The sequence below is a fragment of the Takifugu rubripes genome, chromosome 17 (genome assembly GCF_901000725.2).
Source record: "Takifugu rubripes chromosome 17, fTakRub1.2, whole genome shotgun sequence".
Lineage (NCBI taxonomy): Eukaryota > Metazoa > Chordata > Actinopteri > Tetraodontiformes > Tetraodontidae > Takifugu > Takifugu rubripes.
In genome coordinates this window covers 10,475,403-10,501,366 of record NC_042301.1, presented here as the reverse complement: position 1 = coordinate 10,501,366, position 25,964 = coordinate 10,475,403, and the positions used below count along the sequence as shown (strand labels likewise).

Genomic DNA, 25,964 nt, shown 5'->3' with positions numbered 1-25,964 from the left:
AAAAATAAAATTCTGTCTGAAATTTTATTTCACATGGAATTTCACACACGTTATCTATTACATTTCTCGCATGAATAATAATGCTGCTCTGTCAGTTTGGTCTAAACTAATGCTTTTGTTCATGCATGAAGAGATAAGACCAGCAACATCTGGGAATCCCAGTAAAATCCCACTAGTATATCCAAACCATGGCTGAATTAAATCTATTGACGGCGCTCGTTTCTGTAGTCAAACAGACTCCTTTTGTGTGTTTGCCTGCCTAAAAAGAGCAAGTAAACACATTGATTAGTATCCAGATCACATTAACCTGGCATCCATCCTGGAGCCTGTTGCAGTAGGGAAAAGTCCAAACAGGCCTGCTGGATACTATAGTCTTCTCCTGTTCTATTGCTGGGAGGTGACAGAACGATATTCAGAGGTAGGAAACTGGGTGTAAGTTGCTTTTTGCTTCTCACCATTTATGCATTTATTTTTTGACATTATAATTATGCACATTTTTTAAAGTGAAAAAAACAAGCTGAGTACTTTAATTAACTCTGTTTTTGCTGGTTTAATTTGTTTTTAATAAGGTTGTCAAAGTTGGGGCAATAACCAGGATTTATTAGGTGTTTTTGTTTCAGTCACTTAATCACATGCTATTATTCTGTAGGCAGGAATTCCAGGTATTCATTCCTGCTCTGGAGGTAGGCAGAGTGTCACAAGACTTTCTTCCATTTAACCACTGATAAAATAATTCATCTAGTCCAGCCATTTTCTCTTTCATTGCACGCCCCCACTTAAAACTGTTTTCAAGTACCGAAAATGGCTCAATATGTTGTTCAGCTATTGAATATCCATCCATCCATCCATCCATCCATCCATCCATCCATCCATCCATCCATCCATCCATCCATCCATCCATCCATCCATCCATCCATCCTCTACCGCTTATCCGGGGTCGGGTCGTGGGGGCAGCAGCCTAAGAAGAGAAGCCCAGACTTCCCTCTCCCCAGCTACTTCTTCCAGCTCATCCGGAGGGATCCCCAGGCGTTCCCAGAGCAGTTGAGAGACATAGTCTCTCCAACGTGTCCAGACTTCTCCAGCTATTGAATAATCAGATGCAAACATTCAAACTTAAAATAATTACGGTTATCTAACCGGTCTGAACATATACTGTCTCTCTGATCTCCTCTCTCAGCAGGATGATATGGCGCCTTCGCAGCCGCTCCAGGACAATCTGTCTGTCCTTGGCCGTCGTCACCGCTTCGCTCTACCTCCTTCTTCTACTTGCCTCTCATTCCGTCGACCTCCAGCCCTGCGACGCTCTGCTGCCCTCCAAGACGCATGTCTTGCGAGACTTGGCACATCAAAACCTCTCCCCAGCAGGAGTGCAGGACTCAGCGGCTACCGTGCATGGAAATTCTTCCAATAGAGATGCTAGTAGTGAGGTGAGAGGTCATGCGGACCAGGCACGCAAGTCTGTGGAGTCTGGCCTTTCCAAGCTGGAAGCGCTGTTTAACCATCCGCTTTACAATTTACCGTGTCCCCCGATCCCCGAAGAGGACCTGCTTTTGAAAGTGAGACCACAGGTTGAGGCCAGTGAGACGAACTCCCAGATATGGTCAGTAGAGCAAAAAAGGACTTGGACATGGAAAGAAATTCACACAATCCCAATTTCTGTTCGCACGGGTTCACTGACTTCTTCTTAGTAGCAGTTTCCAAGACAATGATGCTTTGATAGAATATAATCTTTGTGACCACAGAAAGCAAGACCGAGGAACACTAAGAACTTTCATCTTCTAAGTTAAGAATAAACCTCTGTTTTCGGGTCCCTGCCGCTGATATAGATGGGTTTTGATCCTCTGGGCCAGGTTTAATGTTCAGGAGTTCTTTTGTTGTTCTTCTCTTCATCAGGTAATTCATGACATTAATAATCAATGATCCTAATAATCAATCCCCTCCTAATCTTTCCAGGGTGAACGATAGCCCGGAGGAGGACAAGGGCGTTCCCTGGAGCAGCAACAGCGGCAGTCATCCTCCGTGGCTGCAGTTCCACCTCGGCATCTCCCGCTGGCAGCTGTACCCCCATCAAGACCCCAACATGGAGCTGCTGGTCCAACAGCTGGCTAAGCACAGAATAGTCAGTGCAGGTGTGCAAATGGACTTTCATTGCGTGTTATGTCTGTGTTTTTCTTCAGACGTACGAGAGATTAATGTCGAATTCTCTTTGAAGCTCCCCTGGAATGAAAGCGTGAAGCTTTGAACAACCTTGGGGGCCGAGTGGAGGATGGATGGATAAATATCACCAGTTTAGCAAACACTTCAGTCAATCAATCATGCGCGCTGCTCCTCAGCGTTCTTCTGATGCCTCTCAGTGTCTGTGGCTGAGAGGCTGATTTATTAAACTCCACCTGTCTTCAAAGACAGAGATTCTGAAACTTTGTTAGATTTACTCTGCGTGTGTCAGTTCTGGCTCAAGTTGCGAGCTGTGTCATACGTATGTCTGCACACAGTGTGCCCGTGGTTGCTATAGAGATCTTCTCACTATTGTTTTCCAGTGCAGAAATCTGGAGGGACGCAGCTGAAGCTGGTGATGTCATTTCCAAACTATGGACAAGCCTTGTTTAAACCTATGAAGTGAGTCATACATGAAATAAACCTGAGCTGTCCTGAATTCAAAGCAATAAATGGAGAGAGCGAGAGAGACGGTTGATGTTCTCAACCAATCTATGCCGGACATTTGCAGGCAGGAGAGGGATGAGGAAACCAATTATAACCTCTACTACTTCTCTGACTTTGAGAGACACAATGCAGAGATTGCAGCTTTTCACCTGGACAGGTACTAAAATCCACATGGCTTTTTGCTCCTTTTACTTCTCAGAAACAAGAAAACCCTGCTGCTGTTTAAGTCAGGGACAGATAATGATCACATGTTGCATAGCAATGAATTCCTTCCCCTCCACAAAACTCATCTCCTCTCTTTGTCTCTCTTTTGTTCTGTTCTTATACTTCTGTCTCTGCAGGATTTTGGGCTACAGGAGAATCCCGCCGGCAGTAGGGAGACTTGTGGACGTTGTCAAAGAGATAAAAAATGTCACCACAGACCGAAAATTGGCTCGGACCTTTTTTACCTCTCCTGGTGCTGATCACACCTTTAACCATTATTTATTTAGACTGTTTGAAAGAATCCTAATAGCATTTGTTGGACTTCCTGTCTCTCCCTGATTATCTCTGGCTCCCCCCAGTGGGAAGTGTGTGTTTCTACGGCCTGTGCTCCTACTACTGCTCAACAGAACATGCTGTGTGTGGACACCCCACCGGGCTGGAGGCCTCTCTGGCCGTCATGCTGCCGGATTTGTCCTTGGCGAAACGCAGGTCCTGGAGGTCCCCCTGGAGACGCTCCTACAGCCGCAGCAAGCTGGCAAAGTTAGTGGGGCCATTGATTTAAGAGCAATCCATAAAAAAAGGACATTTTCTTCACCAAAATCGGGATATATGCAGTCCAGAATTCATTTGTTGATTGGATTGATTTGAACTTAAATAGCATCCATTTAATTATTCTGACAATTGATAAAGAATTTTACTTGTTTTTACCCTGACTAACACACACACACACAGGAGAGAATGGAGACCAAAGGTTGTTCATGTGTTCAGTAACACTTGACTAGATGTGTGCAGCAACGTGAAAATGTGAATTTTTGTGTGTTTCAGATGGGAGACACAATCAAACTACTGCGCAAAAGTGAAAAAGACCCCTCCGTACAACGAGGGCACAAGACTGGTGGATTTCATGGATATGGTCATCCTGGACTTCTTGATGAGTATGTTCACACTCTGTGAGCTGTCAGACTTGAGGTTCAGATACTGGAGTTAAACCAAAAGTGCAATTAACATGGAAGATTAATCCTTTTCATTATAAACAGCATCCATCTGGAGAAAGAAAACAAATTGTGGAAGTATGAGCCTGAGCAGGTTTTATATTCAGAGTATTACAGTATTAAATCATCAGACAATATCACCAAAACCAGAAAGGTAAATCATAAACAGATGGATACTTTTTATTTCGGAGGAAGCACAGCTTCACTTCCATTTAGGCTGGAGGTAGTGGAGAAAATTTAAGGATTTCATATGGGAATGGCAGGTTTTATCACCATGGTGATCCATCTCATGGCCTGACCACCAGCCTTGGGATAATTATAATTCACGTCTATGCAATAATACTCAGCCAACTCAATTACAGAACCTCTATAAGGATTTACTGAACTGTAACGACCGATTCAGTCAGGCATTTGTTCTCATCTACTTTCACATCAGGGATGTTTACTTCTAGTCTGTTAAGAGCCGCCAAGTAAACAAATACTGAGTAACACCTGAATGACTTGCAGTGATTTAAAAAACAAACAAACATCATTATTAATGTTCCATGGCTGTATTGTCATGCTTTTCACAACGTTTATCACGGCTAAAATAGCGTCCGCGCTAATTGAAACGTCAGCCGTCCTTCAGCTGAAGACAACGCGTTACCGTAGCAACGGCCCGTCTCCGTGGCAGCGCCGACAACTTGAGAGGCAGGTATAAAATTCTGACGTTATTTTTCCCTTTTCTGTCAACAAGTCGTAGTTCGTGTGTTTTCGTTTGCCTTGAACCGATGACCGCCTTAGCTCTCTCTTGTGCTTACCGGCTGTTGAACTGAAAGTTGTTTTAACTTTGTAACTTGTGCTTTAATAGCAGAGTTAGCATTAGTAGCTAACTAGAAAGTCAGTACAGTGCAGGTATGATTAAAGAATAAAGCCAGTCAAGTCGTTTGACTTAATATTGCTATGTGTTGAGAATAATGAAATTTTTGATAAATATATATTTGAGTTATAAAAGTACTTTATGACTGTTTATTTGCGCTATTGTTTCTTGGGCTACGCTAAGATAGTCCTTTACTGAAGCCTTTTGCATTTAGAAAAATAAAGATAATGTTTTGTAGTCACATACAATTTCATACAATTTCATATATTTCGACAAAAAACACAATCACTTATGCAGAAATTCGCTTTTGTGTTATTTCCTTCCAGTTGAGTTGTGATAATAAAAATCCTTTTTAAACCTACTTATTGAACATACAGCCATTCTCACACCAACAATCTTAAAATGTTATTCAATACATTTGATGAAAGCTCCCTTATTTCCCTAATGATCTTTATTTCTTTCCCAGATTCCAAAATAAATCCTTTATAAAGTGGTCAGACCTGCTGATGGTATTCAAAGAAAGCTCAGCAGCATGTTCGCTGCCTCTTCAGAGGAAAGATCCCACGATGGACCAGGACAAACCTGTCCTAAAGTCTCTAGCAGGTCCAAGGCCAATAAAAAGGCCCAGTCTGCTAAACCATCTTTACCGCCTGTGTGCCAGCAGCCTCCCTCGCTGGCAGCAGTACTGGTGTCCAGGCCTCTTTTCAGCCATACACGTGTCCTAAGAAAGATCCCTTCTGATCAGCCTTTATCAGTACAGGAATTCCCTTGTCATGAAGCCCAGTTAGGGCATGGGAGATCCTTCAGTAATAAAAAGGAAGAACCTCATTGGATAGCATCAGAATTAAGGAGCCACATCCCTGACAGAACAACTGATACTTTACCAGCTCAGAGGTAAATAGATTAATAAATCTGTGTGGTCGACTTTAACTTTCCATATCTTCATTCATTCATAATGTTGTTTATCTGAAAGGTGGTGCTTAAGATTTGAAGCTCTTGTTCTCCAATTACACAACTGAGAGGTGTTTGCGGCATGTTTAATTTCTTCCACTAGACATATGATTGCTAAATGTTTTGCACTGCCGTTAATGGTTTCAGCCTTGCAGGGCACAGCAGATCCATGAAAGTCCCCTTCAGTATGGATAGATCTGAAACAACCTGGATAAACAAGAACACTACCAAACCAAATAAACCTCCTCTCAGTGGCACAGATGTAGTTGAGATCTTTGGCAAGAAACAAGACCAGGGAGAACAGAAGCTTTATTACCTGAAAGAAGTGGATGCTGGATCTTTCAGGTGCTGCTGCAGGTAGTATATTCTCTTCAGATGCATATCTTCAGGATGACAAACTGTATCTGCCTTTTCAGACCATATGACCTCCAAGTGGTCGATTTCAGAGATGCTGGGTCTGAGCACTACATCTTCTCCCATAGTTCTGTATTACATGTGACAGAACAGGGCTATGGTGGGCTTCTCTCACGAACAGAGTGGTTCAGAGAGTCATGCTTATGGAGAGCTTTGCAGGAGATCCAGTATTTTAGGGACTTCCGACTGCAAAAAGCTTTCACCTGGTAAGTGTGGACCTGATTTGGTCTATTTTACCTGTCTTTTTTCACCTGCCTAATTATTATTAGGGACAGGTGGAACAGAAATGTCCACAGAATCATTTTTCAGCGCAAGCGTAAAGATCTGCAGGACGTGTTGCTCATAGCTGTACCACAGTTCAGAGATGCTCTTCTTCTATACAGCAGGTAAGCTCTGGTGTCCTGGGAATCATTTAGGTGTAATACCGAATGGGCTATAGGGGGTATGGTTTTCACAGCGACTGTGTCATTTACAGAATAATTGAAGAACTGAGAACCACACTGTTGCTACCTAAGGAAGAGTACAGAGGCTACACACTGCTGGAGTTCAAGGAAGAACTAATAACCATGAATTATGGGCGCAGGCACATATTGGCGACATTAGCGCAGTGCCGGGGTGTCATTCTAAATAAGGTATCACATTTGTCCTCTAATGCAACCTGCTTTTCTAAATAAGGTATCACATTTGTCCTCTAATGCAACCTGCTTAAAGCAGCAGCAGCTCCACAGAAGCACCGCAGGAGGTTATTCTAGGAAGAGAGAATAACAAAAGATTTTAATTTAAGCTGCATTTTTGTATGATATATTTTGTTTAATAAATTCTCAAATCAGATTAACGTCGATTTACCGGTTTTAATCAGACAAAATTACATTTTCATCCATTGCTGAACCGATTGCTGTTGTTATTCCTATCGTGAGTTAAGTGTTATTTCTCCTATTCAATTATTGCACAATGTTCTTGTACCGCATCTGCAGGTGAAAGAGGACAGCTACAACACGCACCAGCAGCTACTGTTGCACATAGAATATGCTAATAAGCCAAATCAGAATTCAGAGCCCATTTACCTTCACGTGGCTCACCAGCAGGAGCTGAAGGAAGCACTGTCGCAGTCTCAAAGCATCTTAAGAAAATTGGGCAGGTTTGCTGCTCTCATCAACCAATTGACTGTGCAAAGTCTCGTCACGGTTGTTCAGAAAGCTGTAACATCCTTTCACACCAACCTTTGCAAGGTGACCGGAACATTTTTGTTTGTTCCTCTTGCATAATTGCACAGTTGTTGCTTCCTTCTTTTTAAAAAAAAATAAAAAAAATGAAGAAGCCAGTGTTGTTTAAATGATGTTTTTCTTCTTTTCTTCTTCTTTCTTCTCAGAGAAAAACACGCCAGCAGTGCTCTCTGTTCCACACTGAAATGAGATTTGGTGCCAATAATCAGCTGAGTGTGGAGCCAATGATAGATCTGTTCCAGCAAGCAGCGAGTCAAGTGCTGTGTGCTGGTGACTCTATAATTCAGGTTGTTTACACGTTTTCTTCCATTGCTTTTACTATGCCTAAGTTTGCAGTGTATGAGTTCATTATGTTTTTGGTCACTTTGCAAGAGGCAAACAGTTTTATTCAAACTGAGTAAATGAAACGTAACGACTTAATCATCTCTCAAGTACTGCTGTTGTAATATTTGAACAGTTTGCTAAATGAACATCTTTCTATTCCTGTAATGCCTGCGTTCTTCAATAGATGTGTCAAATGTCGGGATTCTTTGAAGAGATTAGTGACGGCGTGCTCCCCTCAGATTTTATTTATTCCCCATCTGTCAGCGCTTGTTTTGAATTCCTCCATGCAGCAGGTGCAGCATTCCACTTCTCTAATTTCAGTTGATTTTGGTTGATCCGAATTCATAATAGTCACATGGAAATGCATCTTAATCCTTCACTTGCTGTTCTTTTTATTCTCAAGTCACTAGATTGAAGACAGAACATTCCCTGTGTCTTGTGATTCCCAGGGCAGAGTAGCAGAGACAATGGGATGTCTCATCACACAATGTTTTGCTGCAGGCAGATGCTTGGTGAACTCCCTCTCTTACAAACAGGAAATGCTTTGGTACCAATGCAGGGCACGAAGGTGCATGGCTGCTATTACCCTCTCACCAGAGAGCAGCTCGAGTGGCAGATCAGCATTAACGATGTTCCTAAACAGATCGAGAAAGAACAAAATGAGTTCATGCAGGCAAGTCTGTCACTTTCAAGTGAAATAAATGTGGGCAGTAATTTCTCATTACCGGTAATTTAGATTTCCAATTCTTTGCAGGAAGCTGGGCTAGAAATTCAACAGGTTCTGTGAAGCATACTCATGGCTGACAGACATCTACGTGTTCACCTGCCAGTGGACTTCATCATCTTTGGGATCTCTGCTAGATCAGCCTGCTTCTCTGTATGATGAACACATAAAGCGGTTACGCCACTGGACCGAGAGGATCAGCACTGTTCCCTCGTCAATATCTTCCTCCAACCACCTCTTCACCGTTCACTGCACCAGCATAAAGGAGACCCTTGGTATGTCTGCTCTATGATGGTAAATTTCTCATGTTTTATCAAAGAAAAGACAGGTTTTCGAAGATTAATTAAATGATGTGGTCTTTCAAGGTATATAAAACATACTTTGTTATAAACTGTGTAAAGGAATCCAAAGGTAAGCATATTGAAAGGCTCTAATCTACTGTTTGTTACTGCCTGGTACCAAACTATCATAAATCTGTTTACATGCCAACTACCTGAAGGTGTTGGCACCAAAATAGTTGCATGTGCTTCTATAGAAATTGTGAAATTATATTATATCATGTTGTTATCATATCTTTGAGGAATATGAACATTTTATATTTAAAAACCCAACACTATTTGTCATTACTGTAAAATAATTTTTTGACCCTACATTTTTTTAGGATAAAACCCACTTTCACGTACACACAATACAAACGCAAATCCTTAAGGTAGAAAGCAGCAGGTTGGACAGAGGGAGCAACATAAATACCATTCAGAAGATGTCTTAATAGATAGGTGGATGTGAAAAGACAGAAGAACGAAGAGCCAAACCTAGAAAAGTTAAAGTTTACACTGCAAGTCCTCCCAACCTAAAGTGACCGATAGGAATGTTCGACCTGCTAAGAAAAGGTCTTTAAACTGGGTGCCAGCATCATTTGTTAGACGGGGGTCTATCCCAAACAGTGAAGGTCTTTGTCCAACCTTAAAACAGAACAAATTCATTCCACAGGGTGTAATTTTTTAGATAATGTGACATTTGCAGCACCATTGTCTGGAGTGCTGGACACCGACAAATATGCAACCAGCGCTTTGTTTCTGTTGAATGGCTGTAATACTTTATTTTGTTTCTGTTTTGTTCAAGGACAACAGCTGAAGTTGGTTGAGGATGAAATTTACCTTCAGCTTGTTGAACAGATAAAACTGCACACTGAGGGTGTGGTTTCAGACGTGGAGAAAGCTACCACTGCCCTCAGATCTGATCCCAAGGACTTACACAACTTCTCAAAATATGCACCAATGGTACACACACACTCTTTGGTATTGTATGTAAATATATGCATAATAGACAGACTTAATGGACAACTCTGCTGCCCTCAGGTGAAGGAGTCTGCAAAAATGTTGGCTGACATACAGAGACGTGTGGAATATATTCACTCCCTCCAGGAAACTCTGGACAACAACTACAGGGAGATGACCAAAGAGGAGACAGCTTTGGAAGAAAAGGTGCAGCTATCAACATGATCAGTTAACAGTCCTGCTTTTTTTATTGTCACGCACTTAGAATGTTGATGATTCCCTGTTTTTCCACGTGATTGTGTTTGATCCCAAAATTAGATGCTGGTCAAGTGTGACTCATTTCTTCGACTGTTGAGGAAAGCAGATGAGATTGTGTGCTGCAGTCTTCCTTCACTGGCTAAAACTATAGATGCCATGCTCTCACTCTTGTTGCATGAGCTTGAAAATGTGTTGTCTGAAGCTTCATCGGGACCCTTCCTTGACCCCAGAGAGAATTCAGACGAGATGGTCTCTAAACTCAATCACATGTGTGCGCACGTTCACAGTCTTGGTGTGAAACTGGAACAACTCAGCCGAGACAGTCAAAACTTAAAGGGTGAGCTCATAAAGTCACAATTCTTGAATAAAATTTTGATGAACTCATCATCTTCAATGCTTCTGATTAGAAATATCAGTGGATCTGACAATTTTGACAACGGGTGTAAAATTGGTTGAAGCCCGGAAAGAGCTGTGGGGGCTAATAGCTGAGTCCACAGCCTGGATGGAAGAATGTAAAGCGCTGTACATCTGTGAGGTAACTTTAACTTGTCTACGATGATAAAGACATCTTTTTTTTTTAAATCCACGCATGTTTACATGGTAAGCACCACCCATGCTAACAAAGAAGCATATTGTGACTTTGAACAATACTTTTTATTTATCCAGCGTAACTTTAAATCTATTTCTTACAGAATGTGGTATCGCAGGCTCAATCACAATTGGCCAACTGGAAAGAAAAGGCTCTGTCTCTGACTAGCGTAATACCAGCACATGATGCAGTGATGCAGGAGTGTTTAAGGCTCCTGGAACACCTAATCCATCATTTTGGAGTCATGGTTAAACTCTTGAGTCCCATTCTCAAGCAGAAACACTTGAGAGCCATCTGTGAAGGTCAGAACCCGCTCAAATGTGTTATATCATCAAGCATAACTAGCATTTCAACACTTGGAATCTTGCAGGCACTGGTCTATTCTATGAACCAGAGAAGGCGACTGTTGGTGAGATGTTATCCAAGCATCTCGAAGATGACGATGACTTTATTGATGAGGTGAGAACAACAGTGATGCTAAAATATGAAACCGAGCCAACAAACCTTTTGTGTCAACAGCATGCGACACCTTTTTGCTATGTCAGGTGTGCAGGGATGCGCTAGCAGAGTACAACATGGAGCAGACCTTTAGAAAACTGCAGCAGGACTGGGAGAGGAGGCTCCTTCAGCTGGAGAGCTTTACTCCACTGGCGTGGCAACATTGTGATACACCACATGACTCAACACAGACCAAGAGACCTGCAGTGGATGAACTTCCAGACCACCAACCTGGCAGACAAGAGTCCTGCTTGGATGCAACATACATCATCAGTGGTGAGACATGATAAAGACTGTTGATGCCATTGCAAACAGTTATTCTGCCTAATCCTTTCTGTGATCTTTTTCTTATGTTGTCTTAACCAGGAGTAGAGGAGCACATTGGAAGGATAGGGATTGACGTCATGAGTCTGTCCCTCATGTTAGAGTCCCCCCACAGTGTAGATCTCCGACCACAGATGGCGGACTGGTTGAAATTACTACAAGATCTTGGTGAAATGGATATCTATCAAAATGATGCAAAAAAAAACCCAAAAAGAAGCATTCACTATTTAACTTTCAATATTTATATTTAGAAACGCTGCTTGATTTATTTAAAAGATACCAGCAAATGTGGATCTTCCTGACTAAAGATTTTAATCACCACTTTGGTGCTCAGAGAATGGATTTGGTAAGTCTTTTGGTAAGTTTTCATGCCAGCACATCATAATTCATTTACATTTTACTTTAAACATTTTTGGGCTCATCACATGTTCTTTCACAGCTGCAGCAATTCCTACCAGTTGATAAGACATTCAAAGGAATTGTGCACTTTATATCCAGTGACACTCATGTTTTAAACTTTGTTCATTGCAACAAAAGCAGTGACCTTTTTTATGGCCATGACCTTTACCACGCCATAATAACTGGTCTGTCTACAATGGAAGGAATTTCCAACCAGTTAATGAATCACCGTGACAACATCTGTGAAAGCTTTCCAAGGCTCTGGCTCTTGAGTGACAGGGAAGTGATACAGTTGCTTTCCTCTGCCACGTCACCTGTTGCTCTGCAACCTTTTGTACGCAAATGCTTTAAAGGTGTGCAGTTGCTTGAGGTGGAAGGTGGCCGTCTGTCTCATGCGAAGGATGACAGCTGCAAGACTGTACGTCAAGGCCATAGAGGGATGACGGTGCTAGGCCTTTTTGGCAGCCTCCAAGAGCACATTACCTTTCTGTCTCCTCTTGAACCAGATGTCAGTGCTTCGGCTTGGCTTTGTGCATTCGAGAAACGGTTAAAGACAGCCATGAAGCAGCTCCTGAGACGATGCTTTGCTTCACTGAGCCAGCTTCAACTGTCTAGTCAAGCACTGGCAGTTAGTGCAGTTGCTGATCCTGGGTTACCCGTACTGGAGCTACTGCATGAATACCCTCTTCAGTGTCTGCTGGTGGCTGAGGAGGCAGCCTGGTGCAACAATGTTCTACATGCTTTTCAAGAAAACAGCCCAATGAAGTTGAGCAACATAAAAGCTCACAGTTCTGAAAAACTGAAACGTCTCAGCCACATCCTTCAAGAACATGTAGTCTCTAAGTACACCATGATGTGTCTGGGTGCCTTAGTGCAACTTACGCTGAAGCAGGCCCAGCAGGTCTCCCAACTTATGGAAGCTAACTGTGCAACACTGGAGTCGTCTTTCGAGTGGGTACGTTTGTTAAAGTATCACGTAAACTCAGAAGATCAGTGCTTGAAAAGGAATGATGACACAACATGCCAGGTGGATGTTCTAAACCATTGTCTGAAATATGAATATGAATACCATGGACCAGAAGACTGGGTTATGGTGCACACTCCGTCCACGGATCGGGCAATACTTGGGATCCTCCTTGCTCTGATTAGTCACAGATGTGGCTTTTTGAGAGGACATCACATGTCTGGAAAGAAAAAGACTGCGGCCCACTTAGGGAAAGCGTTGGGGCGGCACGTTCATATAATGCAATGTTCTCCAAACATGACATTCAGCGTTGTTCAACGAACGTTGTCGGGCGCCCTCCAGGCAGGAGTGTGGTTAGTTTTGGATTCTGTGGACTTACTATCACATCGAGTCCTATCATCACTGGGGGAACATCTAGCAGATATTTATCACTTCTTCTCTGGCTTAAGAAGAATTAACAGTAAAAATACAAACAAGGAACCAGAGGAAAGGAGCACCGGTTCAACCAGATTTCCTGAGTCAGATTTGAATCTGATCCTTGGAGGGAAAAGCATTCAAGCCAACCAAAACTTTGGGTGTGTTGTCATAGCATCAAGTTGTTGTTCGTCTGAGATTCCGGAGAGTTTACGGACTGCATCCAGGGCCATTGCATTAACTCCCCCAGATTACAGAATAATCGCAGAAGTAATGCTGACTTCCTTTGGATTTTCAGATGCAATGCCTTTAAGCCGGCGTCTAGTGACTCTTCTTAGTCTAACCAAGGATTCCCTCTGTCTGCCTGATTTCATTGCCGACAACCAGAGCAGCTATCTTGTTTTATTGCAAAAGACCATCCGTGCATCTTTATATTACTTACAGCAAAATCTTGGACATGGCCAAAATTCAGATGAAGATACTAAAAAGTCTTCCACGTGCAACAGACCTCATCTGTCATCAATGGAAGAGGCAGCTATTGCCAGAGGTATTTTGTCTGTCTGGTTGCCTCTTCTTTATGAACAGAAGAAAGCCTCACAATTTAATATCATTTTCAAGGAAGCGTTTCCTATAGCCTCCCACTTTCCTCCTTTACAGCTGGATTTAGAAGAAGAAGAAAAAAGGCAACTGACAATTGCACTTTCAGAAGAATTGCAGAGAAAATTGTTTCACTCTGACCCTGAAATATCCCACAATGTTCTTACACTTTACCAGAACATCAAATCATCTAAAGCAGTCATGCTTTTAGGTCCCTCTGGTAGTGGAAAAACAACGTGTTATTCTGTCCTCGCCGCATCCCTCAGCCGTCTGGCTGCTGCAGGTGAGCAGACTGGTTCTGAAAATGACAGTCTTCTTAAAGGAGATATCCCTCAGATGACTGTGTCAGGCTGGACTGCTGTTGACACTCTGGTCTTATTTCCTAATGCGATGACCCACAAGGAAATATTTGGTTGCTTCTGTGAAAAAAGGGGATGGCGAGATGGAGCTATTGCAAAAGTGCTGAGAGATTTAGGTCAACACAAGCTGACAAGCTCAGTGAATGACAGGAACGGTAATCAGACACCAGTGATGAAATGGTTGGTATTGGATGGGAATCCTGTGGGACAGCCTGGTTGGCTAGATTACTTGGCAGCCATTTACGGCTCCGAGGACCCATCCCTTTGCCTGCCATCAGGTGAAATTCTGCCCTCTCACTCAAGCCTGAAGCTACTTATGGAGGCAACTGATCTGTCCGATGCCGGTCCTTCTGCAGTCACGCGCTGCAGTCATGTTTTTTTCCCAGGTGCTCACCTGTGGAAGACTGTGTGGAAGAGTGAACTCCAGGCACTCTCTTTTGAATATGAATTAGATAAGGGAGCCTTGGAATTATGGAATCACCTGGCAGAAGATCTTTTTTCCAGCACCCTTAGTTTGGTTAGAGAGAACAATTTAACCTCAGCCATCCATAATGAAAGGGACTCTTCTAAAGACCTCTGCTATGGAATGCCAGAAGTCACATCATTTGTTCGGATTCTGCGTGGCCTCTTGCAGTATTTAGGGAAATCTGTGATGATGTCAAAAATAGAAAGAGGTATAATGATTTTTTATTATTTATTTATTTGATCTTGTAAAGATATTGGCTATTTGGTGCATTGACTTCAGTCATATATGTTGTTTCCTGCATCAATTTTTACACCAGATGAACATAAAAATGACACAGCAAGCATAAATGCTCATATTGAACAGTGGCTCCACACCAGAAGTAGTTTTCTATTTGCATATATATGGGGTTTTGGTGGCCACCTGCATCCTTGGTAAGATCACCTTCATCATTTACAACTTAGCAAATTACTATTAATCACCTCCTAATTCATATGCTTATTTTGTATTTTGCTTTAGCCACTGGCCAAAGTTTGACGTGCTTGCCCGTCAAGTTTTGCTCACTTGCCGATTCAGAATTGTGGTTCCTGATAATGAGAATGTGTTTGAGCATTTTTTAAACAATGGCACCAAGATTTGCTCTACAGTGATGAACTTAAACAAGTCTATCGCTCCCAAGGTTTGTCCTGAACATTCTTAACAATTTACTGAAGCAATATTTAACAATGACTATACTTTATTTTTGATCTTACAGTGGGGGACCTATACCTTCCTCTTGAACCTCATGTTAGAGGCAAACCAGCCAGTGTTGCTTGCTGGGGAGCCCGGCTCTGGGAAAACAACTCTATGCAAAAGTTTTCTGCGCTTTAACAGACCACACATCAGCCTGCCAGCCAGCCCACTGCTCAGCTCAAGAGACCTGCTAGCTATACTGCAGAACAAGAGTTACCAGAAACTCTGCAATGATTCTACTGGTTCTGTGAAAAAACAGCCAAGATTACTTCTTTTTCTGGATGATTTGCATGAAGCTCCCTGTGGTGAGAATGTTTTTTCCTATTGCATTTACTTCAGCATTCCACTATTTGAAGAAATCTACAGTTGATGTTTTTCCTCTGTTGTCAGATGTCCATGGGAAGACATCAGCTGCTCTAGAGACACTACGACAGACTATTTCAAAGGGACAGATTCTATCATTTGACAGTTACCAGTTCCAACTGTTAAGTTCTGTATCCACCAGCTTCTTGACCACTTGCTGTGTCTTTGGAATGGCAAATCACCACAGCGGTGTAATCTCTACCAGGCTCTCACGTCTGTTCTCCATTTTCATTCTCCCTGGCCAATCTATAGATGTGATATTGTCCGTACATTCTCCATGGTTTAAGCACTGGCTTGAGGGAATCCCACTTCAGCAGAATATTGAAGGCATAGTCAGTTGTGTCATTACTGCAACCAAAACTCTGTATCATGCAGTATGTGAACGATTCCAGCCCTCTCCCCAACGACCTCATTTCATATTTTCCCAACGTGACCTTCAGAATGTGTTTTCAGGCATGTGCCTGTGGCAGCCAAGCATCCAAAATGCAGGGACATTACAGCCTGCTGACAATTTAGCACCAGATTTTAGTCAGAATCTGGCACGGCCAACCACAACTCTTAAAATAGCATACCTTTGGGTGCACGAGTGCATGCGCACATTTGGTGATCGGTTATGCTCAGATGATGAAAATAGAACACTTGTGTCCCTTATAACCGAGACAGCAAAGGTGCACTTTGGAATCACAGCACTTGATGTAATCCAGTCTATGTGTGGAGAAGAGCCACCTATTAACATAAGTCTTGCCAAAAACGCACCACCCACAGATAATCAACAAGCCAATATTGAAAATCTCCCCCAGTGGTCAAAACCAGCCAATCTGTCTGACCCTGTAAGAAATTGTCCAGTTAGTGACCCTTCTCTGTTAGCTGAAGATCATGCCTCAGCAGAAGCATGTCTAAAAACAGATTCTCCGCACATCTTACAGCACATGAAGAGCAGGCTGCATAAATTTGTTTTTGGACCTGACCTCTCTGTGGCCGTTAAGGAGCAGCAACATTTTAAATGTTCATACCAAGAACAAGAGCGTGAAGTTGTGCTGCAGCAACTGCGTGAGATGATAAAAAGGGAGGATACTGATGAAACTGGCTCTGACGTTGTCACCAAATGCATTGTGCATGGACAGAGGATGGAGCATCTGTTACATATTCTCAGGGCATTGCTCATATCCGGAGGTCACGGAGTCCTGATCAGCTCACACAGAGGCACCGGACGTAAAACCACTGTGCGTTTAGCTGCCCGTCTTACTGGTTACCACTTGATGGAGGTGCACCCTGGTAACCAAAATAAGCTGCATGAAATCTTAAAGGAGGCAGTGAATCAGACAAGAATGGGTGATGTTAATGTCATCCTACTGGTTCATGAAGGAATAAGCCCTAGTGTGAGGGATGCAGTATTGGTGGCCATGGCTCACAGAAGCTACCCAGGACTGCCCACTGATGAGGAGTTAAGAGAGCTTGTTTCAAGAGTGACTGAAGTAAAGAACTCACAGAGATATCTTATGGACAGCTGGATGTTTGAAAAGTAAGACACCTACTCAATATTGCTGGTATTTCCTGTTTAGAAAACAGTTCTAAATGACCTCTTTTAGAATTTAAAAAAATTACTGTAATCTGCATAAATCCTTTTGTTTTGCTTTGTTATACAAAGGTTCTTGAGCCAAATCCACAGGAATATACACGTGTTCCTGTTGTTTCCTCTCAACATGTCAGATAGTAGCAGCTATGCCAATGATGCAACTCATGCATCAAATGTAAATATGGATTTTCACTTCAACGCCTTACATTGGACATGGACTTTAGTTATTTGATAGTTGTTGCACTCGCCACATTATCCAAATTTGCTGTACTGAAACTGAACACTTGTATTTTTAGGCACAACTGACCAAGGCTCTTAGCTTCACTTGCTGTGTGGAGATGTACCGGCCTTGGTCCACTAAATCCTTAGAAGAAACTGCTGCTCAGTTCATCCAACACACTCCCTTTAAATGTAAGTCACACCATCACATTTAAGCTTTGCTCCAGGCTTTGTACCCAAATAAGAGCATTAGATGTATTTTTTTTTCTTTTTCATATCTAGCTCAACAAGAAGGATTGGTATTCAGCCTGTGTGTTGCCATGGCAGGAATCCATCAATCAGCTGCTCAATATGCTTCTGTTCTATTATCTGCTCCACCTTTCAGCCCTCAGACTTACATTTATTTTATTGCCTGTTTTGGAAACCTCTACAACCACCTGCACAAACACAGGCAGTGTTGCGCTAGCAGGTAGTCTTTAAAATGGAACACGGATGCAGATACACGCAGCACAATAAATGGAGATTGTTTTTTTCAGGTTTTCCTCTGTTATGTCTCATTTGGATGACATGAAAAACACTGCTGCACAATACAAAGAGCATGTTATAAGGATGCAAGATAAAGTGGCTGAGACACAGCAGGTGAGGATCAGCGCTATTAAGAGAGGTTGAAATCCATTTAACAAACACAATAAATTAATAAAGGTTATTATTTCTTATTATTTATTATCCTTGGATATTAAACCTGAGTTCATGCAACGTTGTTGCTGGAGCAGGGATAATAAAGAAGTTTTATACTCAGAATAAATTATATTTGTCCTTTCAACCCTGCAGCAAAAGAAAGAGTTTCTGAGAGCTTTGGAGCACCAGAAAAGGCTGCTTGAGAAAGCATGTGAAACGTGTGCAATAAAGGAGGAAGAGCTCGATCATCTGGAGGAGCAGATTAATGAGACTGTGCAGCAGGTGGTTTTTAGAATTGGCACAAAAATATCACATACTGGACAGTGACACGTAATATTTTCTCTTTTCTTTCCTACTGTGACTGTTTCCACAATACGCTTTTATTAATTCAAGGGCAAGCATGAGTTCTTGCCAGGCATGAAGATTCTTAGTTGTCTAAATCCATCTGACCTGGATGAGGTGCGTCACTACAGAGATCCTCCCGATGGCGTGGTAAAAGTTATGGATGCCATTTGTTTGCTTTTTAATCGTCCCCTGGGGTGGGAGAGTGTGAAACAGCTTCTTGGACAGTCGAACTTTTTCCAGGTGTGTTTGAAAATATTCCTTTAAATGAATATCTTTTTGTCAGCATATGATTAATGCTGTAGCTATTTTACATCTACTGTTTTACAAATATCTTCTCCAAGGACTTGGAATTTTTTGACCGCTCTGCTGTGACACATGACCAGCTGCAGCAACTCAGCAATATAGTGAACGGTCCCCTGTTTGTGCCAGAATCAGTGCGAGAGGTGAGCAAGGCCTGTGAATCCCTGTGTCGATGGGTTCAGGCTGTGTACGAGTGCTGTTGCATGCAAAACCATCTGTTGGCCATTCAGCCATTAGAGGTGCTGGCCGGAGACGTACGCATTCAGTTGCAACTGGCTAAGAAGCATGAGGAGGATACGTCTAATCACGTAGAAAACATTAAGCAGCAACTTCAGTTGCTACACACACATCTGGAGGATCAATTGTTGGAGCTGTGCTCAGCTCAGACTGCAGAAACCAATGTGGTTGGTGCTTTAAGACAGCTGGAGGGACATGTCAAGCTTTGGAGGGCTTTAGCTCAGGTAATACAAGCTAAAATAATCATGTTTCTTTGTGCGTTCTAATTTTGGCCTGTGATGACATTGATAATTCTAAATAACTTGTTCTGATTTTCCTCTTCATCTTTTTTAGGAGTCAGACCTATCTTACCAAACCTTACCTGGAGATGCCCTGATGCTGTCGGCGATCATCTCTTATTTAGGCCCATTTAGTCCCGATGTACGTATAGAACTGCTTAACAAGTGGAGGGAACTTTGCCATACAGGAAACATTGTCATAAATCCGACAGATGCCAGACTCTCCATGTTTGGGCAGTGTGACGCTGCTCCTTGTAAACCATCTAATGGTTTTCCCATACCCGTGTCTGAGAGGCTGCAGATCCCTCAAAGACAGGCATTAGCAATCAACCTGGAAAGTCCAAGTGCAAGAGCGATTGTAAAGGTTCTGCTGTGGGGTTGTGGGAAGGCCAGGGCTCAGCGCTGGCTTCTGTTGGCAGACACCCAACAGCATCTGGATATCAGGTCTCAGAGCTACCTGATCAAAGGTGAAGGTCAGTGGCATCTTATATTGACATTTCCCCCCATTTAATTAGTTAGCAGCTACTTTAGGACTACAACTGGTTTGTTCATTATTAAATTACCGGTATTATTAAATCAAATTATTATTAAATGATAATATTAAATTATTATGAATTATTATAATTAAATTATTATTATCATTATTAAAATACCAGAAATAATAAGTGTTTACTTTAAAAAAATAAATGTTTTCATAATAAAATGATTCCTCCGCAGGAGTGAGAGTTACGCTCGAGAGTGAGACGGAGTGTGGAATGGTTCTTTGTGCTGATGATCCAGAGCTGCTGAACAAGCTGGATTGGGCGGCAGAAAAAGGTCAATTGGAAGGTCATTGGATTGGAAAACATATAAATTTTGTCAATTTCTGTCATGTTTTATGTATTTTCAAACCTTCCAGTATCTTATTAGTTTATTGGTATTGTAACATTTTGTGTTGCAGGGTTCAGAGTCCTGTTGTCTCACATGGAACTTGCTGTTCCCTCTCCAGAGCTTTTGTCCAGATTAATGTGTGCTGCTGGTTGTCAGATACCAGGCATCAGGCAATGCTTGCAACCTACCCACCCTGACTTCCGCCTCTTCCTTAGCACTCAGCTGCCTGCTTCTTTGCTCAGTACTGGTACTGATTGTTGAATTTAAGTTTCATTATTCATCATACTATCTAATAAATGTGTTTGCATACACTGATGACTGATGTCAGTGTAATACTGATCGTGTCATGATAACCTTTTAGCTTAGTTGTTCTATTGCCATTATCTTAAAGGGACAAAGAAGCACTTACATGTACAGTAGGCATTTCAGAAATCTGACTGTTTAATTTGGCTTTTTTCGCTTTTGTGTCTTTTAGCAATTCATCCCTCCATATTAGCTCAGGTTGGTGTGGTTGACCTCTCTCTGAGCACAGAGGAGATTCAGGAGCTGATGCTGACACAGCTCCTGCCTCCTGTCTATAAACAGCAGCTGATTCAGCACTTGCAGCTCCAGAATGACAAACAGTTGCTGCAGGACAAACTGGTCTCTGAAGTGGTGAGGAGCCTGGCCGTCTTTTACAATCTTATCAAGAAAATAACTGTTAGGCTTCTTTACTTTCTCCTGATGTAATTTAGCGGGGGTGAATAAATGCAGTGTCAGTTTCCTCTTCAACTTCTACAGGGCCCACTTTATCAGTTAGAGCCAATGAAGTCATGTATTTAAACTGTATTTCAGCAGAGTTTTAGTTCTAGTGACACAACACATCAACAGTGAGATACTCGCAGCAGTTTGCCATTATCGAGTCATCTGGTTTCTTTCAGGGTTGGAGATTATTGATAAATTAGCTTCTGCTTATGTGGTTCTTAATGACACCTGGATTTGAGACGTCTGAGAATATTGTGTAACAGACATGGGTCTGACGTAGGTTTAAACTTAGTTTGTTACACCTGCCTTTAGTTAACCACCTTTAATCTCGTTCTATAGAATGCCCTGATGAACTACATCCTGCAGTCAGGGGCCTCACTGCTACAGGATCATAATTTTCTCCCTCGCGTGGCTGTTTGTCAAGAAGGTGTTTGTAAACTGCAGGCTGAGATCCAACAGTTGACTGAGCAGCTTGAGTGCTATGAGTCCTTGATGACTGTTCCCCGTCAGCTAATGAGCCTAGCTGCATCACTCTACCAGGCTCTGCAGCAGGTGTCTAGACTTTCCCCCTCCTATTACTTTACTCTCAATTCCTTCATCACAGTTTTGCAGGAGGCATTTGTTGCAGGAAGGCCTTCAATATCATTTATGATTGAGAAAATGCCAGACAGCATCACATCAGATGTTACCCATCAGATAATTTCCCAGCTGCTGGTGCAGTACAGGCCTCGTCTCTCCAACAGTCATTTTGCTGTTCTAAAGCTGCTGGTGTCTGTGGCTCTGCTTCAACATAAGCAGCTCTGCTCTGAAGCTGAGAGATTATCGTTCCTCAAGGGTCTTCAAGACATTGAACACACTATCACTCAAGTAAAACACTCTAATCAGTCCAGTAATGCTCTGCCCAGCTGGATACCTTCCTGGATCCACCCAGAGCTCATGTGCCTGGAACAGATGCCATCTTTCAAAGGTCTGTTTAAGGCCCTGTCTGCTTGCCCCACACAGTGGCAAAAGTACCTGCGTTTCCCTAACTCTATTGTAGTTGGCGCTGTTCCCTGTCCCACTCTCACACACCTATCCCTGATGCAAAGGGCTCTGCTCTGGAAGACCATTATCCCTGAGTGTCTGGAGGGACTTTGTGATGTCATAGCTGACCCCTACCTGCCTGGACACATGGGAGGAAACGGTGATCCTCACATTGGAAATCCAAAGGCCCTCTCAAGTTATCTTTTTAAACAAACAGGAACTATCATTCTTACACAACCTAATTCAAGGGAAGAAAGAAGGACAAGTGTTCAACCTCTTCACTTAATAAACCAATTGTCCCACTATGCAACAAACACAAAAGAGGTACAGTTGTTCAACTGGTTAATCATGATCATTGGTAAAGTTTCTTGTGCCTGATGTTTTCCATGTTTCAGGTGACAGTAGTCTCTTTTGGGAAACTGTGGGACACAGACGTCATTCTTTCACTGCTCAATAAAGCTGTTCATGATGGCCACTGGTTGGTTTTTAACAACTGTCACCTGGTGGAACGATGGGATGTAAAATTAGTAGTTCAGTTCAATGAGGTGATGTCACTTTTCACAGGTAAGGGGTCAATCATACATCTCTTTAGCTTTGTATTTTTTTATATAAATGACAGATGGCCAGGTCTACATAATTGTCTCATTTGGGATCTTTTGGTCAGCTGCTCACATCAATGCACAGATACTGAAAGGCTTCACATACTTTTCATACATTCATTTACATCTAGATGAATGTGTTTTTCTCTAATCTCTGCTTTCACCAAACTATCACACAGAAGAGGGAAGCCCAATTCATCCAAACTTCCGAATGTGGTTTATAACCCAAGAAAGCACTTCAAGCTCCATACCAGGTATATCTGACATATTTGTATCAACACTCCATTCAGGTTAGTTTCAGACATTGTAGCTCTAAACAGTGAGGTCCTTCTTACCACCACAATCTGTTATTATTGCTGTTACCCTATAATTTGTCTCTGTTGTTAAAGCTGTAATTTTAATTGTTTTGCAAGAGGTTATTATTTCTTTTATCAAACAGTATGTGTGCGATTGTCTGCACTGACTCTCATCTGCGACTCTCCCTGGGATCTGAGGGAGGAGCTGAGCAGTTCTTTACAACGAGCAGTATCGGCCGTTGAATGTCAGTCACTGTCAGAGGAAGACAAGGAGCTCCTCCTCTGCTACACAGTCTTCCATTCTGTGTTACTACAAAGACAGACCTATAAATGCTCAGTGTCTGGAAAGCTGTACAACTGGTGAGGAAATGGATCCCCGATCTCATAACAAAATATCTGATCATTCCACAAACACATTTCTGCATCTAACAGGGACCAGGAAGATCTCCTGGCTTTGATTGATGCACATATTGGAATTGTTCGTTCGTGCCATGACAAGAATAAAGCTTTGCACTACATAGCAGGCAAGGCCACTCATTTTACAGTAGTTTTAACTGTAAATGTAATTCTTTAGATTTAACTGTAACCTGTTGTGCATTTTGTCCACAGTCAAGTTGGTGTATGGCGGCCATATTCTAGATCCTGCAGAATTGGATGTGCTTGAAAGTGCAGCTATGGCTTACCTGAGCAGAGAGATACCCGTGTGGTTCAGTGGATCTTACTTGAATATTATCAGCCGTCCTGGAAACTTTGGTAACTTTAAACTATCTGATAGCGATATGTTGTTTATTTGTCATTCTAGTGCCACGTAGTAATGCATCCTCAGTGCATGTGCTTCTCACTTTTCTGGGTACAGTGTTTTAATCCTGTCGTGTCATCAGATCTGGCAGGAAGTCTTCACATTTTGGATCACCATCTTCAGGATTCTTTACGCAGAAGTGATCCCCTTGTACTGGGCTTCAGTGCAGATGTGGCAGCTGAGATAACCAAAATCAAGAGCAACAACTTAAACATATTACTACAGGCATCCCAGAATCCTCTAGGAGCAGTGAGGACTTTTCGCATGCATCTAAAGCAGTCTGACACGTTGCCAGACTACAGGCACGTGAGAGACAGACTGGAGGCTCTAAAAAGCTACCTCACAAAAAAGAGCCACAGCACCGGTACAAATGCAGAAGCTGGCCGTCACGGTCCTCTGCTTCAGTTCCTTCAAACTGAGTGGGACAATCTCCACGATTCTGTAGCCATTCTGCTTTCACAGCTTCAACAGCCTCAATGTTGTCGGGCGACCATCGGTGCTCTGCTCGAACTCACTAATTTGTCTCACTTAGAGAGGAGGGCAGAGTTACTCTGCAGTTATCTGCGGTGCACCGGCACCTCTGGCTCCTACCGGCTAGCTGCTTTCAAAAATGCCAGAGGTTTGCTGTGGGCAGTAATGAGACAGGCAGCTCAAGTCCAGGGGAAAGATATCAGTGACATGACCCCACATTTACAGGTGAGATTTATAAATGCCTGCCTGGCTGCCTGTTTCAAATATTTGACTTGGCACAGTTATTGTTTTTCTCCTCCCTGCAGGTTGTGAATGATAGTTCAGCATCTCCACTCCCAGATACTGTGTATTTGTGTGGCCTGGAGCTAAGAGGAGCATCATGGGATGCACAGCTTGGTGCTCTGCAGGAAGTAGTCTGCCTGCAGATGTGCTCGATGCCTCTTGTTTGTGTCAAGGCTCGAGTCAAGAACATAAATGCAGGCCGGGCGACCCCTCGCCGTGAAGGTCCAGATAAAAAGGACTGCAGCTGCCTTCAGGTCGTAGATGCTTCCCCTGTAATGGAGCCAGAGTTTCCACTCTATCAGTGCCCGATCTATCTCAGTCGAGACCTGGAGAGTAGAAACTCAGGACTGGCAAATGTTAATATCATTACTTCTGTTGCTCTTCAGACTAAACTACATCCTATGTTGTGTAGATTAAGATGTGTGAGGCTTGTGAGTGTACTCTGAACACTCTGAGTGTACTACTTGATTTGAACTGATGCGTCAAACTGACCGTAAACATGAAAATCTATAATCATGAAAAAATCAACTTTATTAAAGTTGTTACTGTCAAAACAGAAGTGTATTTTTATGTGTGATGTACCTTGGTTGACATCTGGTCTAGCTGATTTACCCATCTTGAATGCTAAAAGTTTGTTCTCCTTGATTTATTGACACTTCCTGTGATTGCAATGTTTTCCCTCTTTATCCTTTAAAGTCATTTTCCATATTAAAAACACTTCACGGATGTATGTAGAAGCACCTTGTCAGGCCTTGTATCTATGTTTTTATGCTTTGGCATTCTTTGCTTTAGCAGGGGTAGTTTAATATGATCGATTTTCAACATTTAGCACACAGAGGTTTTATGTGTATGTGATAAGGTAAAATCTCTGTGTGTTTGTATACACAATTCTTCTCTGGTTTAATGCTGCCTCAAGTGAATGCTTGAGAAATACAATGCGTCTTTTATATTAGAAGTTGCTGCTACAGAGGACTGCACAGGAGGAGGATTGTTTGCAAATAAACACAATCTCTCTTCTTCCACTGAAGGTAACATGGACCGCCACCATTATGAAACCTTTGAAAAGTTTGGCAACTATACCTTTTTACTTCACCTGGACAATGGCAGGGCGTGAGTATTGCTGCTTCACCTGCATCCACACCCTCCTGCGCATTTGCACGTGTGGAGCCTTTGATTCCTAATCTTTTTGGATGGCAGATTTGGGCGCCACTCTAAAGATGAGTCTTCTATTCTAGCGCCTTTGGAGCAGTGTTGCAGGTAGGGGAAAAAAAAAACTAAATCAAAATCTTAATCCTTGATTACCGGACAATACTGTGTCCTTTCACTTAGAATCCGTCGGTCCACGTGGCTTCGCCTCCGCCTGCTGTCTCTGCCTCAGTATCGCCTCAGTGACATCATGAGGGCCTCACTCTCCCAAGATCCCCTTCACCGTGTGGCGCCGCTGCTGTCAGACCCACACCTTGTGGCTCTTGACCGCCGTTTGAAAACTGTGTTGGAGACTGTAGATCATTGCCAGAGGAGACTGAGCGAAGGTGGTGGTGAGGTCATCTTTGATGATGTGAAAGATGTGGCCACGTATGTGGGGTAGGACGTCTGCTTCACTCTTGTTTATTGATCCTTGATCAACAACAATGACATTTTTTTGCCATGCTGAAGAA

The 25,964-nt window shown here is 42.5% G+C and overlaps 2 protein-coding genes across 3 annotated transcripts; both read left to right on the top strand.

Moving 5' to 3' along the window:
• Nucleotides 1–1,181: 1,181 nt before the first annotated feature.
• Nucleotides 1,182–25,894, top strand: fam20c4 (extracellular serine/threonine protein kinase Fam20C-like). 2 transcript variants are annotated; one of them, NM_001280044.1, is made up of 10 exons: nucleotides 1,182–1,600; nucleotides 1,954–2,129; nucleotides 2,538–2,616; nucleotides 2,726–2,818; nucleotides 3,003–3,118; nucleotides 3,225–3,405; nucleotides 3,691–3,800; nucleotides 25,335–25,416; nucleotides 25,504–25,563; nucleotides 25,636–25,894. In NM_001280044.1, exons 1-10 carry the CDS (start codon nucleotides 1,182–1,184, stop codon nucleotides 25,892–25,894), a joined length of 1,575 nt encoding a protein of 524 aa, NP_001266973.1. The 2 variants fall into 2 exon arrangements, with proteins under 2 accessions (NP_001266973.1, XP_029705962.1); XM_029850102.1 differs by lacking the exons at nucleotides 25,335–25,416; nucleotides 25,504–25,563; nucleotides 25,636–25,894 and having other exon boundaries at nucleotides 3,691–3,853.
• dnhd1 (dynein heavy chain domain 1) lies at nucleotides 4,516–25,043 on the top strand. The gene is made up of 44 exons (XM_029850638.1): nucleotides 4,516–4,551; nucleotides 5,183–5,610; nucleotides 5,815–6,012; nucleotides 6,084–6,287; nucleotides 6,351–6,467; nucleotides 6,557–6,713; nucleotides 7,056–7,310; nucleotides 7,451–7,591; nucleotides 7,813–7,921; nucleotides 8,078–8,301; nucleotides 8,396–8,627; nucleotides 9,475–9,632; nucleotides 9,711–9,836; nucleotides 9,948–10,224; nucleotides 10,295–10,422; nucleotides 10,580–10,778; nucleotides 10,847–10,935; nucleotides 11,022–11,250; nucleotides 11,341–11,466; nucleotides 11,550–11,644; nucleotides 11,738–14,705; nucleotides 14,814–14,928; nucleotides 15,014–15,173; nucleotides 15,249–15,531; nucleotides 15,617–17,111; nucleotides 17,238–17,340; nucleotides 17,462–17,576; nucleotides 17,667–17,853; nucleotides 17,921–18,023; nucleotides 18,216–18,344; nucleotides 18,456–18,647; nucleotides 18,749–19,168; nucleotides 19,278–19,695; nucleotides 19,940–20,050; nucleotides 20,163–20,339; nucleotides 20,568–20,746; nucleotides 21,176–22,183; nucleotides 22,255–22,423; nucleotides 22,638–22,712; nucleotides 22,898–23,114; nucleotides 23,187–23,278; nucleotides 23,364–23,507; nucleotides 23,636–24,249; nucleotides 24,330–25,043. The coding sequence occupies exons 2-44, from the start codon at nucleotides 5,249–5,251 to the stop codon at nucleotides 24,750–24,752; spliced, it is 13,323 nt and encodes a 4,440-aa protein (XP_029706498.1). The 5' UTR covers nucleotides 4,516–4,551; nucleotides 5,183–5,248; the 3' UTR covers nucleotides 24,753–25,043.
• Nucleotides 25,895–25,964: the final 70 nt, after the last annotated feature.